Consider the following 16172-nt stretch of genomic DNA (forward strand, 5'->3'; position numbering starts at 1 on the left):
AAAAAAAAAAAAAAAAAAAAAAATCCGTATTTAAGCTCTATAATTTGAATCACTCTACAAAAATGTTTGATCATTACTTAAATGACTTTAGTATATAAATCTAAATAGGAAAAATGTAGATGAACGAACTCCTAGCAGCAATTTATTGATTTAAAAATAAACTTTATAGTAAATTAATAAATTATATTTTATAATCTTAAAAGTAATTCTAAAAATACAATAAAATCTCTTTAAATTTAAACAATATGATTTTTTTTTGGTCGATCATGAAATCAATGTGAATTTCATATTATTAAATAGGCAGCTGTACATACAACTAAATGAATTTAATAAGCATAATATGTACCTGGTAGAAAATGTACAAAAATAAAGTATTCATGAACCAAACCTTTACAACAATTACATCAACCTGTGGTAGGACTTATCCTGAGTGCATGTACTTTATAATTTGGTGAATTGGAGGCATAATTTTTTAGGGTAGAGCCAAGAGTTAAATGATGCACAAGTGGGACCTTCCTAGTAATGTCCAGGTCAGCTTAATTACAATAAATTTCGTATGATTTATTTCAAAATTAATTTTTAAACCAAAGTTTTGATATTTATTAAAGGGAGAATATTAATATTGTAGATCAAATGCAGCATTCATTCATATTCCCACGGTCTCCGAATAAAATCCAACTCCTCCTGATGCGCATCCAACGACAAGTTTTTTGGGCCGGTGATGGCCCATTGTTGTGTGTAGTCCATGAGATTCACGTTGTGCCCTCTTATTGCATGTTTGTAAGATCTAACATTAGTCGAACATGGGAACGTAACAGACATTTTCTAAAAATATGAGGCTGACAATGATACGCAACGGATCAAAGTATACCATATTTGCTAGCAGAGGGTTTAAGTTGTTACTAATGGTATTAGTGCCAACGTGGACGGTGGGACCCCCAAGGGGGTCTACTAATGGTACAAGAGCCAAACACTAGGCGGTGTGCTAGCGAGAAAGTTGGGCCTCCAAAGGAGGTAGATTATGAGATAATGGCGTGGAAACGTCTCCCAGAACCAGTCAATTGGGTGAGGACTTACTAATGATATCAGAACCAGACACGGGGTGGTGTGCCAACGAGAACACTGGCCTCTAAAGGGGTGGCTTGTGAAATAAGTGTGTGTAAACCTCTTCTAAAGCTAGATACCGGACGATGTGCTAGCGAGGACGCTGACCCTTAAAGAAGGTAGATTGTGAGATAAAGGTGTAAACCTCTCTCTAGCCAACCCCGTGCGCTCGGGTGATACCTCCATGGATCATTCAAATACATGGGAGTTCTTCGGTGAAGTTGCAGCAAAGATTAGGAAACACCAATTTTCTGCCATGAACAACACTACCATAGTTTAGTCATAGCACGCCGCCAATCCTCATGCTTTTGAAAACGGTGTGTGGAGAGCCCACTGATTTGTAAAGAAATGGATGGCTCCCTCTTCCTTTTGTCTCCCACTCCACGCAATTCACTTGTCTCATCTTTGGATTTCTTTTTGTTCTTTCTAATATGCATGCACATCACTCCCTGATTCACTCCAACGCACAATTTCTCTTAATTTCAAAGGATTGTTTAACGCTCCAAATCAATCTCCAGACCCACAAAAAATTCTCTGAAGCTATCAGATCAGAAGAGACTATAAAGACGCCATTATTTGCATTCAAACTGCAATTAACTCAACAGGAACCACCCAAAAGACGAAAAAGAAAAGGACCCATTACCAAAATGGCGATGCAAGGGAAGAAAAAAGAACCTGCACACCACTGTGGAATTACAACTAACTATCACAGACAACTTTCACCAACACAAGACCTCTGCAAATGCCTAAAACTTCATTGCAGGATCTTGGGACAGACTAGACACCATCAAAATTAAACCACAAATTACATTGAAATATTACTAATTAAACATTTCTGATTCGCCCAGCTGGTTCAGAGCTGCCCAATCAATTTCAACGGAAGGATACTTTTCCAAACAGAATGCTTCTCCTTCACCCCATTGCGAATCTGAGAAATCCAAGAAGCTAATACTCGACTCAGGGGAGGACCCGGTGGAGAAATCTTCACACAGCGAAGGAGATGACCATGAAGATGAAGATGAAGATGAAGATGAAGTCTCCGCTTCGATTTTTAATTCCGCTTCCTTAAAATTGTTAACCACTGAGTTTGATTCAGATGGAGGTGGAGAGCTCGGTGGCTTCTCTGTTTCCCCCTGTTTCAAGCTTTGACAAATTGCTTGAAGTTTCGCGTCCACAGAAGAGTGAAGAGGCTCGAAGTCCCCGAATTGATGTTTGAGATGTGGAAAATTGAGGCGAGCCAAGTCGCCACGGAGCTTGTAAGCAGCTTTGTCATAGGCTAAAGCCGCCTCCTCGGCCGTGTCGAAAGTGCCAAGCCAGAGTCTGGTTCGGTTCTTGGGGAGTCTGATTTCGGCGACCCATTTTCCCCAGTGGCGCTGCCGGATTCCCCTGTAGACTCTAGTGGGCTTAGTCGGAGAGCCGGTGTGCTTCATCGGAATGGATTTGGGGGCAAGGACGCTATGGTATTGGGACGAAACTCGAGACTGGAATGAAAAAGAAGAAGGGAAGGAAGACATAGTTTGTGAGGGTAGTTGGATTTGAGCTTGAATTTGTAGAACTTGTGAAGGGGTGGGATTGTTTAGCCCGATTGGACCCGATTGCTCAAGACCCATTTGTTCAATTCCCGAACACGCTTGAGGAAACAAGCGGATGCTCGACGGGGAGCAAAAATCAGGGTTCACATTAGGCTGATAAGAAACAGAAGAAGAAGAAGAGGTTGAAACAGCACTCTTCATAAAAGGTTGAAGTGCTTTCATTAACTCTTCGCAAAAAGGATCCGAAGAGTAAACCGGCGCTGAAATTCCAGTGCAAAAATCTAAAGCTGCTGCCATGTCTAATAAAGAAACTAGAAGACTTCCGGAAACCAGAACAAGAAAACAACGAACCTGAGAGACACAAAAAACCACCCTCAAGGCCGATCGAAACAAAACTGAAAGTATATAACAAGAAAAAAAGAGAAACCTGAATCACCCAGAACTTTCAAGAAGCAAACTTCAAGTCCAAAACATAAATCTTTAAAAGAAAAAAAAGAAACAGACGATGACAGAAAGGGGAACACAGAGAAGCGGGGAGAGCAGAGAAGGGGAGCAAAGGAAAAAGAAAAGACGAGAGCAATTAGGAAAACCCTGTATGGTATAGGCTCTCTAGTGTCAAGTTCGCCTTGCAAATAGCGAGGGGGTTTGTGTGTGTGTTTATATAGAGCCCCAAAGCAGAGCAAGGCAGGGCAGGGCAGGCTGTTTCACTCAGCAGATGGAGGGAGCCACCATTTTTTTTTTTTCCCTCTCCAACCCCAAATTTCTCGTCAACTTGAAGATAACGTGATTCGAGGCGCACTTCTCAATGAAATGCATCCACGTGTGAGCATCTAGGGACGTGGAACATAACGACAAAATGGCATTGCGGCGCGGAGACTTAGAATTAGAATTAGAATTGGGGGATGTATCAGAATTTGAGAGGGAGAGGTGCAGGGAAAGGAATTTGGGTTGATCACGCAATTCAATACAATACCCATTTAATTTGGTAGAGTCAAACACAGACACCAACGCGTGGGCCTTCCTCTCAATTGTCTGCGTAAAAACCAAGCCAATGCAATCGCCAAACGCATCACTAAAATGGTATGCATAACTCATGTTCTGCACTCGAGGATCAGTTCAAGAGTCAACTTCACTGTGGCCCTTCTACAAAAATGAACCGCGGTTAGTATTTAACCCATCATCACTGCATCCCAATCCCATCACTTACCTATATTGCCCTCTTTTTCAAAAAAATACCATTCCCCACAAATTCCACGGTTCCTTTCATAAAATAAACGCTATATATACACACAACTCATTGATATTGACTCTGTTTCATTATAACATGAACAATTTTTCAAATCCAACTGAGAAAGGAGAACTCAATTCTATCAACTAATTAATTAGGTTATCCATATAAAATAAAACAATTCTCAATATGGAATTAATAAGTAGATTAAAATAACCCATCGAAGTTATCAGAAAGAGAATCAACATTGTCAATTAAAATGAATAATATATAAACAAACAGTCATCACCAACTAATAATAATGCCAATAATATAAATGAACTAAAATATATTACTAAAATAATTAAAGAATTTTTAACAGGTAAAGAGATTCAAGATATTAAAAAAAAAATAACAAGACAATGATCGTGCTAAATAAGTCATGTAATTGGATAATATTAAAAATTTCCAAGTTGACTTTCAAAAAAATGTCAACTCATGTATCGCCCACTAAAGATGAATGTGGCGCACGATAATCAATATAAGAAGATGCAACGGCCGGCTTACACCCACAACCACATTTCCCTATGCATTTCCTCACCTAAAATAAATTACATAATTACATGAAGTAGAATTCTAGTGCATGGTGGATGTCTATATCCATGAATTGACATTATAATTGAAGCATGGATCCACACAAGCCTTAATGCAATGCCTAACTGGGGGTATTATTATAATCAAATTGATTCGACCTAAACTAGTTCTTGCAAAAGGCCTAAACTTGGTCCATTTAATCAATCAAACCAAGGTTTTGAAACACCCCTAATACAATATTATGCACACTCTCAATTTGCCTACGACAAGAGTAGAATCTCAAAAGAACTAGTTCAAACAAGTTACCTGTCAATATAGCACATGTATCAAATATCCCTATTTAATTCAAGGCAGCCACGAATTCTGTATGTAAAGTAAACAGTAGATGGAGTAACAAGTAATTCTTTCTAAAGAACTTGCCATGGCAAGTTACATGATTTGATAATATGATATTCTTTCTATTTTTAAGATGTCAACCCTAAATCATTTATCATATCACCTAATTCAGCAAGATCTGGTAAGCTACTAAACTAAACTACAAAAAATCGTTCAAGTAGCTAAAAATATACATGAAAGCCGAGAAGCAAAGATGAAGATAGGGTTATTCAGCAACAAAATTGGATTATTTTACATGCATTCCAAATTTTCTAATACAGCTACCCTATCCATAGCGAGAAGTTCAAAAGCACAAATATGGACAGCATTAGTGACTAACCACACGGCCCACAACCACCAGAATGTCAGGTAAAAAAAGAAATCAGCACCCTAGTGCTTCTCCATAGGCATGCCATTAAGCATCTCCAGATTCATCTTGCATTCCTCCCTCAGATCTTTTAGGGTAACAAAACTGGTTTGCTATATAGCAGAAAAGAAAGATTTACCACAGTTAGTCTTTTTCCAAGGTTCAAGTAAATGGAAATGGTGAAGTAAATATTCAAGAATCTAAAAGAGTATACTGAACCTATGCTAGTGAATCCCTCCATACTAACAATGCCAGAAAATTGTAATTGCTTTAATTAATTAAGCTCTTTTAGGCTTCCGACACAGTCCCTCTTCCTTCAATTGGTTATTTTAAGGAAAAAATAATAATTTCATTTTTTCATGGACAGGTTAATTGAAAAGATCACAGTTCAAATGTAAACGCACATTTCTAATGGGAACAAGTACAAAGAATTTACACTTACAAGTTGGCTGCCTTCTTGAGAAAACGTATCTTCCATATGACGGAATAGTGACATCCACTGACCCCAAAGATCAAATTCTAGCTTTGATTTGGAAGAATTTCCTTGATCATGATAAGTCTCTTTCTCTTTGCTGCATTTCTGAGCCAAGATGCTTGCATCTTTCTGGCTTTTCTTAAGTGCTAAAAGAATGAAAATATCATGATTAGCTTTAGGAGGGAATAACCCAAAAGGCATGGTATTATTACTATACAAGGAAGAACAAGTTTACCTGAAATCCGTCCCTTAATGTCCTGGTAATGAAGGTCTGACCAAATGTATGATGCTGATTACAAAAGCAGACTAATTTAGCCTTTTCTTGGCATGAATTTTCAAAAACCTCTAATTATGGACATAACAAATAAATTACATTCTACTTACCTTTCATGCAGAATGAACAAGAACATGTTTCAAACAAGTCGTCAATGTCTAAATTAGCACAACCATCATTCTTAAGTCCGGAGCACCTTTCCAGTGCCAGAGACTTGGGATCCCCTGACATAGGTAATCTCAACAACTCCGTGCAATCATGGTCGCTTGAGCCAATTTTACCAAATTCAATATCCTTTTTGCCATTCCTTGAAACATGATCAACTGCTTCTTCATTGTCAGCACTGTTTTGCATGATTCCAGGGCAATTTTTCTTGTCATCCTCAGGGTAAGTAGGGACTACAGAGATGGGGAAGCAAGGAGGAACTACAGAAATGGGTAAGCAAGGAGGAACTGCAGAAATGGGTAAGCAAGGAGGAACTGCAGAAATGGGCAAGCAAGGAACTTCCAGTGTTTCACCGTCAGTAATTCTTTCTTTATCATCTTGCACAGGATGTACTCCATCGTTCAACAAATCACACTGCACAATTTCCATAGGTACATCAGACAAAGCAGCTTCAACTTCGCTGGAAGCAGGACAGCATTCAGATTCCTGCTCCTTACTAAACCTAGAAAGAGCCATTGTATAACAGAATTTTCCACAAGAACGTTTACAGTTCTCCTTGACATATTTGGCAGCTTGTAAACGCACATGCTTCGGGAATTTGGGTTCTCCGTATTTCCCGTCCACATTTTTGCCGCAACCATCCCTAGATTTAACCACTGAATCACTTAAAATTGACGAGATTTTTCGCTTAAACGGACGATTGGTTAGGTTTCCAAGAACCGGACGATTGTGGTGTAACTCATCACCAATGTTATCTTCGCGCATTATCGCACACAGGCAGGTAGGACGCTAATCTTATCGACCAATCTATCTTCTAAAACTTTTGCAACAGAAACCCCAATCCCTCGAATGGAAAAAAATCTCAAGTCGCCCGATTCAAATCCTAATCGATGCAAAGTAAAAACACAGAAACCCGAAATTTGCAAGATTCTGGAAAAGAAAGTATCAAAGCCAACAAGTAAAGAGACGTAAACAAAAGAAATTAACAAAACCATAAGTAACCCTAGAAAAATCGACATTCACAAAATCATAGTAATGTAGGAATCATGGAGGCGTAGATTCAGATTCTAACCTTGCAAATGAGGAGAAGGCAGATGAGATTTGATTTAACCGAAGAGAGTCAAATAGCCCAAATTAGAAGAATCAAACAGCCGCTCTTAAGGAAGGAAGGAGAAGAAGCAGGGCCCGCGTTCCCGATTCAAAATATTGCCGCTTTCTCGGTGGCGCGCTTTCCTGGCATGCGTTTATACCCCTCCCGCTCCCTCCTAATTCCTAACGCCTTCCTCTTTCTAAATCAACTTCAATTTATCTTTACTATTTTTATTCCAGATAACTGCAAATAAACTTTATAATTTTTAAAATTTTATATCAATATATATATAACCAAACATCACAAGCAATATATATTACTCAAAATAATTTTTTTAGTTTATATTAATTCATTTCGTGCCAACTATGCTTCTATTAACAATATCATGTGTCTCATACTCATTTGTAACCGTCTAAGCACACCGTTAATAGATATTATTCGCTTTAGCCCATTACAGAACCAATATTACCTGCCCGGATTGAACTGTAAACTAAGACGAAAGATTAATCTTTACCTTTATAAATCATAACGATCAAGACGAAAGATGAAAGAAAAGGTGAGACTGCACTGTTAGAAGGCAGAGACCATTCCTTGCAGCGCGAGAGTCTACATTCACCTGTCGGTTTCACCCATTGCCTGAACTCGGATATGAAATCCTTTTCTTTCCTATTTCTTTTCTTTCACTCTTTCCAAGCAAGGTAAGGGGGCTGAATTTCCTCTCCTGTAAAGTTAGGGAATATTGTAGAGTGTTCCGGTCAGGTCATATCGGTGAAGGAGCGAAGCTACTCGACGAGAAGAGGAGAGGAGCGAAGCCGCTAAGACCTGAGACCCGGAGGGCGAAGAGGCGAAGAAGCGAGACTGGAAAGGAGAGGGGCGAAGAAGCTCGATGAGAAAAGAAAAGGGGCGTTTGGCTTATTCGAAAAAAGTCTTGTTCGTTGGAAGATCTATCTCGTGTCTGGTACTGCACGGTTCCACTCTGCAAGAACTCCGAATCATTCTCCCATGGATCTTTATGGAGTTTCCGGGCTTTGAGTCCAAGAAGTTGGTAAAGGATTCAGTCTGATTGTCAGCCTTTCCAGCAGGAAGATTTGCCAAGGCAATGAACATTCACTCTTTTCATCGTATCATTCTGACGTCTAATTTCTGGACGGAACCTGACTTCTCTTATCTTACACCCCTTTCCTCTGCCTTCACTGTCAAAGAGAAAGAACTACTCTAGTCAGAGGCATTCTCCTTTTCTTTAGGTAAACGGGATGATTCTCCTTCGCTGTCTGTAAACAAACTAAGACTGAACCTTAACTAACCCTGAACCTGTGTGCCGCCCCGATATTATTCCCCTCGCTTATTTCGTAAAGCTAGAAGAAGAATCAACCTTTCTTTACAGTAGAGGAAAGACTAAAGATTCATGATAGTTTACGATCTTTGAATAAATAAAGGAGTTAGCAGCTGCTTTAGCTTTTCAAGACTCAACGTAAAGAAGACGAGACAGTCCTTGGATGATCTTGCCGGTCTTAGTACAATGGATTCCATAGGCCTTTCCCGTTCTCTTCCGAAAGAAGCATTGATTACCTGACCTTCGCTATTGAACCGGAAGGAAAGAGAAGCTCCGAAACTCAAGCACTTGTCCCCTCTTGAACTGCTTGCTTCGCTCTGTTTGGTCACTCGAAACGATTTTGAGGCAGTCAGTCTCCATCTTTCTTCGGAATAAGAAGCTAAGTCCATATTACATCAATCGGAAAATAAATAGGCATATTAGCAAGGGACAGGAGAGAGCTAGAAGCGACTCGTTCGTATTGGGTGAAAATATAGAAGAAGGGAGTCTGTGCGCCAATATCCGCCATAAAAGGGCCAAGCCATAACAGATGAGAAGCTATACGACTCAATTCCAACATATTGTGAGACTGTAAAGTAAGAAGGTAGAGGAATTAGACTAAATAGTCCGAAAAATCTTTTAAAGATATTAAAAAAAAGAAATGTACGATTAATTCGTAAATCGCATCATTTTCTAAAATTTTTCGTTGAAAACATATACATAGCTATCTTTCAACGTATTATGAATATCCCGAGGATTAATGGTCAACTTTTTATTGATTCAAAATCACGATCTGGTGACGCAGGGTCTTCCGTCTTCCAAAAGTGTAACAAGTGTTAGAGTTCGATTGATTCAATATCGATGAGCCTAGAAGAGTTGAGGGTTGGAACGAGCGTATAAGAAGAATGATTGGAATTCTTCAAGGCATAATGTTGAGAATGCCCGTTGAATTGGAAGGAATAAGTTCGGCAACGAGCTTTCTGCTGGCCGACCACTACATAAGCTACCTCGAGCTTTCTCCGCCAGCTTCCTTTCATTCGCTTCGCGGGAGTCGCACAGCACATAGCTGGAAGTCAGAGGGCCCATACTACCTACTTCTTACAGGCAGGAGAGAGTAAAAGAGGAAAAGGAAAGAAGGCACAACGTCTTTCAAAGTAGCTAACTCCTGAATTTCTTCTTTAACTTCCAACTCGTTCACGTTCAATCAGGGCGTTCGGTCATATTCAAGAAATAGGTTCAGGAGAGAGGCAATGGAATTCTGAGACCAAAGGGAGAGGTTCAGGAAAGAATTCCATTGCCTTCGCCTCTCGGTCTCACTCGCTCCTTCCCCGGGCGGGAAGGAGAAAGAGACTGAAAGATAAAAGAGTGGGACCTTAGCGTATGATCTGGGCTGTTTCCCTCTCGACTTTGGATCTTAGCACCCCAAAAGTCTGTCTGTACAAATGATCTAGGCCTGTATTCGGAGTTTCCCTGGGTTGGTAAGGCTCTCATTCTCGTCAGGTGAAGGAAGGTTCAGTCAAAGGTTTGAGGATCCGTTACCTACCGTTTAGGTGGCACTAGCGAGATCCAGCTAAGGTAAGGAACTTCGTCTCGCGGTTGCTCCACTACGCCGCGGTCTCATGAACTGAGACCAACGGAAGCTGCCAGACTGGAAAGGTGCCCATCTTCAAGAATGCCCGAATGAAAGACCCAAGCCTACATGAACCATCATCAAAGATCGTATTGATTCTTATCAAATAAAGACAGGATTAACTGAGGCTATTCAAACAGGCACAGGTAAATTAAACGGTATTCCCATAGCAATTGGGATTATGGATTTTAAGTTTATGGGGGGTAGTATGGGATCTGTAGTAGGCGAGAAAATCACCCGTTTGATCGAGTATGCTACAAATCAATTTTTACCTCTTATTTTAGTGTGTGCTTCTGGAGGAGCACGCATGCAAGAAGGAAGTGTGAGCTTGATGCAAATGGCAAAAATATCTTCCGCTTTATATGATTATCAATCAAATAAAAAATTATTCTATGTAGCAATCCTTACATCTCCTACTACTGGTGGGGTGACAGCTAGTTTTGGTATGTTGGGGGATATCATTATTGCCGAACTCAGGTCTGGGAAGAATGAAATGACGTCGAATGAAAGATGATCCATTATCTAGCTCAGACTGTTGGTTTTTCTTGAATCATCGTCGTTCTAGGATGTAAGGCTTTCATTGATTCATAGGGTCTTAAGAATTCCTATCAATAATAAAGAAAACAAGAGTCAAGTCGCATTACACACAAATCAAAGAAAAAAAGAGGTAAATAGAAGGAAGATTCAAGAGTCCCTTGGGAGGAGTTACATCAGGTTCATCAGTTCAAACAAGAAAAGAAAAGAAGGTAACGTAAGTAAGATAGAGAATGAATCAATAAGCTAACGTAACATAGGGTCCGGGTCAGGCAGGGAGAGGAAAAGAGGGAAATCAGCTTTCAGCAGTTATCCGCTCCGCACTTGGTGTAATAGGTATGATTTTTTGTGTATTATAGAACTTCTCTGTCTTTTTTGTGTAATGGAGAAAAGAAGCTTGACGAACCTTAATGGCTTTTTTAGGTCCAATTCCATCAATTTTTGTTGAGGCAATTCTGACTTGTTTATCGGCAACTGATCTAGCTCCTGAAATATATGGCATTCTTTCTCATTCTCCTTTTACTAGTCTTCTAGGCTGGAATAATAAATGAGTTGTCTCCTCTTTGATTGATGATCTTTTCTATAGGTCGAACTAGTGTGAGCGGTCTAAACTTCGACCCTGATTTCTTCACATTATGTTCTCGTACCCAAGCCCTAAAAAACAGAGAAAGAGTCTTGGTGAACACTGATCTTACTAAAGAAGTGAGAAAGTACTGATGGGTCGCGGTCTCAAAATGGAAGTTTTCGCCATCAGTTTCACGGTTCTAAAACGTGTCTACTATGGAGAAGATCTAGCCCTACTCCAACTAGTGCCTTGCACTGTCCCTAGCCCTATTCCAACCAGTGCCTCGTGTCACAATCGCACTTTTGATGGCAACGGACTTGCGATTGTGTGGCACTCACTTTCCAACGACGAATAAGCTAAGTCAATTCGTTCTTGCGTTGCCTACGGCTAAGTGTCGTATGCTCGAGCCTCTGGCCTCGGTTTTAAGAGAAGGTTTTAGAAAACGAGGGCAGAGAGAGATTTTTGAAAGAGAGATTTTTTAAAGAGACGTTATATAAGCAAGGAAGAGAGAAATAACAACGGCTCACAGTATATAATCTTGGGTAGGGAGAAGTTAACAACTAGTCGTATCCCCCTATAATACATTCTACATTCTTAAGCATTTCATGTCTGACAGACCTAAACATGATATTTTTGAAACGTCATCCTTCCTAGAAATAAAAAAGTAAAACACTAAAATATGAAAAGACATAAAGGGTAATATGAAAAGACATAAAGGGTTGGGCAACATGCCTTGGACGAGCATGATCGTGACACCTCGCACTGTCCCAGCTTCGATACCACTTGTAACAGCCCAAGCCCACCGTTTGCAAAGATTATTAGCTTTAGCCCATTATGTATCACCATCAGCCTCATAATTTTAAAACACAAGGAGAGATTTCCACACCATAGGGAATGTTTCGTTCTTCCCTCCAACTGATGCGGAATCTCATAATCCACCCTCCAACCGATATGGGATCACACAATCCACCCCTTGGGGGCCAACATTGCACATTGCATCCACCCTCTAACCAGGGTGCCAGCATCCTGACGGGCACATTGCATCCACCCTCCAATCAATATGAGATCTCACAATCCATCCACCTCTCGAGGGGCCAGCATCCTGACTACCACATTGTCCGATGTCTACCTCTGATATCATTTGTAAAAGCCCAAGCTCACCACTACGCTTACGTATTGCCATATCAGCCTCACAGTTCTATTAACAATATGACACCTACAACGGTCTCAAATTTAAACAATGGATAATTTTATTTTTGTACATATTTCGTAACATCGTAACACTCTTATCGAACAAATCATACCACTAAAAACAGATAGCTAAAAGTGATATTTTATTTGCATTTGAAGTTGGAGATTAGGATTGCATTTCATAAGCGTTGGTCAAAATGAAAGAATGAAAGAATGAATTGAATAGGTTGGTTAGGTTTTGATCTAAAATGAAAAGGGGAAGAAAAACATAGAAGAAATATACAAAAGCTTTAGAATTCATAGAAGCTATGCCTTTTGGGTATCACACACTCCTCAAATTGCAGCAGCCTTGGCGCCGCACATGAGTACCCTTTCCTGAACTTACTGCTTCTGTTCCTCAACTCCACCGCCACCCTAAACACTCCACATACTGGCCTGTGATCCGAAAATCTCAACTCCCCTCGAATGTAACACACCTGCTCCATCCCATTCCCTCGCCACAGTATTCTGTCGCACCTGAAAAACAAAACAACACTCAACTCAAATTATGCATATGTGATATGAATGCCGCACACCCTCTGATACCAACCATGCCGGCGTCCGCCGCTTCCTCTTCGATTTCACGCTCTCCCCGGCGTACGAATCTGAGTTCTGGGTGTACTTGTATGTCGGTGCAAAATGGATCCGCCCCTCACTGAACCCACTGAAAACTCTTCCCGCTTCTCTCTCAACGTTCAACTGCATCGCAAGAGCTTATGCTTAAAGTGGATAATATCACAACATTGCGGATAATCGTAACCGTTCTCAGTTACCTGATCCCGTTCTAGGAGTTTGTCCCAATCACTATCCTCTACTAAAATCCTGGTTTCCTCGTAGCTCAATGACAACCGGTAGTTCAAGTCTCCCAGCCAGATTATCCGGCTGTATATAGATTTGATGAGCAGAGGATTGAAAAAAAAAAACATAAAAACAGACACAAAATCAGACAAAATGGATTAGATTTTGATGTGAAGTAATTACTCATGATCCATTATTTTCTCAGGGGCTCGTTTATTGGGCTTCTTACAGATCTTGTTGAACTGCGTGCTTTTGAGTATCTCAGCTGCATCGGCGTTTCTTCTCAGTTCATCCCCTTCCTTCTCTCCCGATGCCAAATGACTGCAAACGAAGCAAAAGCTTGTCTCATGCACTGACATGCTAATCGATATGCATCCCTGAAAAGTGCATCAAATTCTAAGGGTTCGTCTAAAAAAACAGAGCAGGAACTACAAAAAGCAGTGATCTTTTGAGTCAATGATTTGTGTAACCTTGTTTCCGAGGCGACCCATTATGCCTCTTCCAACGGTGGAGACTCTAAGATGACCAATATGAGGGATGAGCTCCTGTCGAGCCCAAACCGACAAGAACAAACCCACCATTTGCTTGCTGGATATGAGCTTGTAGCGCATATCATCATCCCCTGTTTTTGCTGAAGCAAGTTCTGAAATTGAAATGAATCGATCCATCATTAAGCTTCCATGTTCATTATGAAGCTCCGGTGAGATCATGGAGTCAAAATCAGCTGTCGGGTCGTCGTTGAGCTTCCTTAATCTCCTCTCTTTCGATCCCAATTCAATTGGGCAGTTGCAGGCCTTCAGCAGCCGACCATCAATCGGCCTCAGGTTCCTGCTCAGCATCTTTAACGATGGCTTTTGGAAGAAAGGCAGAGACTTTGAATCCTTTGAAGCTTTTGAGCCATGAGATGAATTATCAGAGCCACCATTAATGGAGTCATTGTTCTTGGTTTTGTTTATGGTTTGGCTTATTAGACCAAGCCACTTCGCTGCAGGTTCATTGTCTTCTATAACAAGTACGTTTCCGGCATTCAGAGGAACAATTTCCTGAAACCTAAGATTTCCCACATCACCAAAAGTGTGTTAATTTAACAAAACAATGACAGCAACAATGGAACATCATTCGAATGTTACGAACCCAATTACATAAATGTCTGTCGTGTCTTCCACTTGTAAGAACTCTTCAAGGTTGATGCTATTGTTCGGAGTTTTCCCACCAACATTCCACGTCGCTACAAAAATCCTACACCCCAAACAGAGTTCTAACGATATTTCGACAATCATAAGATCAACTCAACAAAAATTCCCGTGGCACATACCGAAAATTCTTGGTTTCATTTGGTAGAGTCACAGATTGATCAAAGTTTGAAAGATTCAAGCCTTGGATTTCTGAACTTGCCTTTCTTTCTGATCAAATAATCATTGTTCTTAGATAATCGATCAATCTCTACTCTCAGCTCATACGTGTTGTATCAAAAGTTGAAGCATGATCGATCGTACTCACACACTTACTCCCACAAACAATTGGGTGCGTGAGTGTGTGAGTGCGATCGATCTTGCTTTTGGTTCTGTTATAACAATTGGGTATCAAAGCATTTTTTGTTGTGCCATTCCGCTACAACAATTGGATATCATAGGGGCGGGTACGTACCTGAGAAGCTCTTTTTTATGGTGGGGGATGACTCCAAGAAAGCTTTTCTTCTGATTGCAATTCCCTTCCCTTTACAACGTTGTAAATTATGAGCAGAGAGTTTCAGAGGAACAGAGGAGGAAATTAGAAGAAGAAAAGGGGATACCAATATCAACAGCGCCGTCGCCGTACTCTAATTGAAACAAATCATCGTCTGTGTTTAACTTGTCGGTTCTCTTTGAGCTGAAAATCTTTGGGATAATGGACTAACGTACGACCCATAATATGCATGAAACATATCCAATCAAACATATGAAAAGGAGAAGTGGTCGGAGGAGGAATTAAAGAATAATGATAAATACCCTTTTTTTCTTATCGTTCTTGACGGAGTTGTCCGGGGAGGGGGCGGAGGATAGGGTGTCGAGCGTGGCGGTGGCAGTGGGGGCGGCGGCGGCGTTATTGGGTTTTCCCATATCGACCAAGGAACTAGTGGCATAGTCCGACATTCATTCGTTGAACCCGAGATTCCAATGCATTCAAATCGCGAACGGAGTCGCGAAAGAAGGCACCAGAAATATGATGGCCAAACTGACCGGAAAAACCCGCCGGAAAATATGAACAAATCTGGTCCGATGCAAGAGTTTCGAGGTGGATTCTTTTATCTGGGGTTGTGTTCTTTTCTTGAATTTTATTTTATTTTCTGATTTGGACAAAAACAAAAAAAGAAAAAAGGAGAATAATTTTGGAGGCTGATTGTTTTTGGGGTGTTTGGTTTCGGAGTCCTTGTGGATTGAGATATTGGCGGCGAAGCTTTCGGAGATTACTAGGATTGAAGGGATGAAAACGGTTGGGATTCAGAGTTCATAGCTCAACTCCTTTTATCATCCGCTAATTTCAACTCCCAGACATTACACTACAACTGAGATACAGACAAAAAATAAAAAAAATAAAAAAATCCAATTTTTTTTTTTTAATTTCTTTTAAAAAACACATATTTTGAAAATTATCCCGTTCATCTCTTGAACATATCCATAAACTATTCCAAAGTTTCAATAATACCCTTCAACTTTATAAAATGTCTAAAATACTCGCACTTTTAGGACTCAAGAATATTTTTAAAACAAAATAGTTGTGGGTTCCGTCCAAAATTAAGGTAATTATATTTTTAGATTCAATAAGTTTGAAATAAATTATAAAATTTAGAAATATTTTTATTAGTTTAGCCTAAAATTAAATTCTCATTTTTTTTTTTAATTTGAATCGACATGCAAATATAACTATAATTTCATAAATA

The 16172-nt window shown here is 40.0% G+C and overlaps 3 protein-coding genes across 3 annotated transcripts; all 3 read right to left on the bottom strand.

The window, feature by feature from the left end:
- Positions 1–1659: 1659 nt before the first annotated feature.
- Positions 1660–3210, bottom strand: LOC111463614 (ethylene-responsive transcription factor ERF060-like). Its single transcript, XM_023107631.1, has 2 exons — positions 3092–3210; positions 1660–3033 (listed from the first exon to the last, which is right to left on the bottom strand). The coding sequence occupies exon 2, from the start codon at positions 2931–2933 to the stop codon at positions 1926–1928; it is 1008 nt and encodes a 335-aa protein (XP_022963399.1). The 5' UTR covers positions 2934–3033; positions 3092–3210; the 3' UTR covers positions 1660–1925.
- A 1631-nt stretch (positions 3211–4841) lies between these two features.
- LOC111463126 lies at positions 4842–7388 on the bottom strand. The gene is made up of 5 exons (XM_023106952.1): positions 7166–7388; positions 6039–7023; positions 5890–5943; positions 5622–5800; positions 4842–5292 (listed from the first exon to the last, which is right to left on the bottom strand). Exons 2-5 carry the CDS (start codon positions 6856–6858, stop codon positions 5203–5205), a joined length of 1143 nt encoding a protein of 380 aa, XP_022962720.1. The 5' UTR covers positions 6859–7023; positions 7166–7388; the 3' UTR covers positions 4842–5202.
- Positions 7389–12561: 5173 nt separating this feature from the next.
- Positions 12562–15707, bottom strand: LOC111463429 (type I inositol polyphosphate 5-phosphatase 5-like). Its single transcript, XM_023107362.1, has 10 exons — positions 15241–15707; positions 15045–15144; positions 14900–14968; positions 14568–14655; positions 14387–14491; positions 13723–14302; positions 13436–13629; positions 13228–13336; positions 13005–13153; positions 12562–12931 (listed from the first exon to the last, which is right to left on the bottom strand). Exons 1-10 carry the CDS (start codon positions 15382–15384, stop codon positions 12706–12708), a joined length of 1764 nt encoding a protein of 587 aa, XP_022963130.1. The 5' UTR covers positions 15385–15707; the 3' UTR covers positions 12562–12705.
- Between the last annotated feature and the right edge of the window lie 465 nt (positions 15708–16172).

The sequence above is a fragment of the Cucurbita moschata genome, unplaced genomic scaffold, assembly GCF_002738365.1.
Source record: "Cucurbita moschata cultivar Rifu unplaced genomic scaffold, Cmos_1.0 Cmo_Scf00028, whole genome shotgun sequence".
NCBI classification, from domain to species: domain Eukaryota; kingdom Viridiplantae; phylum Streptophyta; class Magnoliopsida; order Cucurbitales; family Cucurbitaceae; genus Cucurbita; species Cucurbita moschata.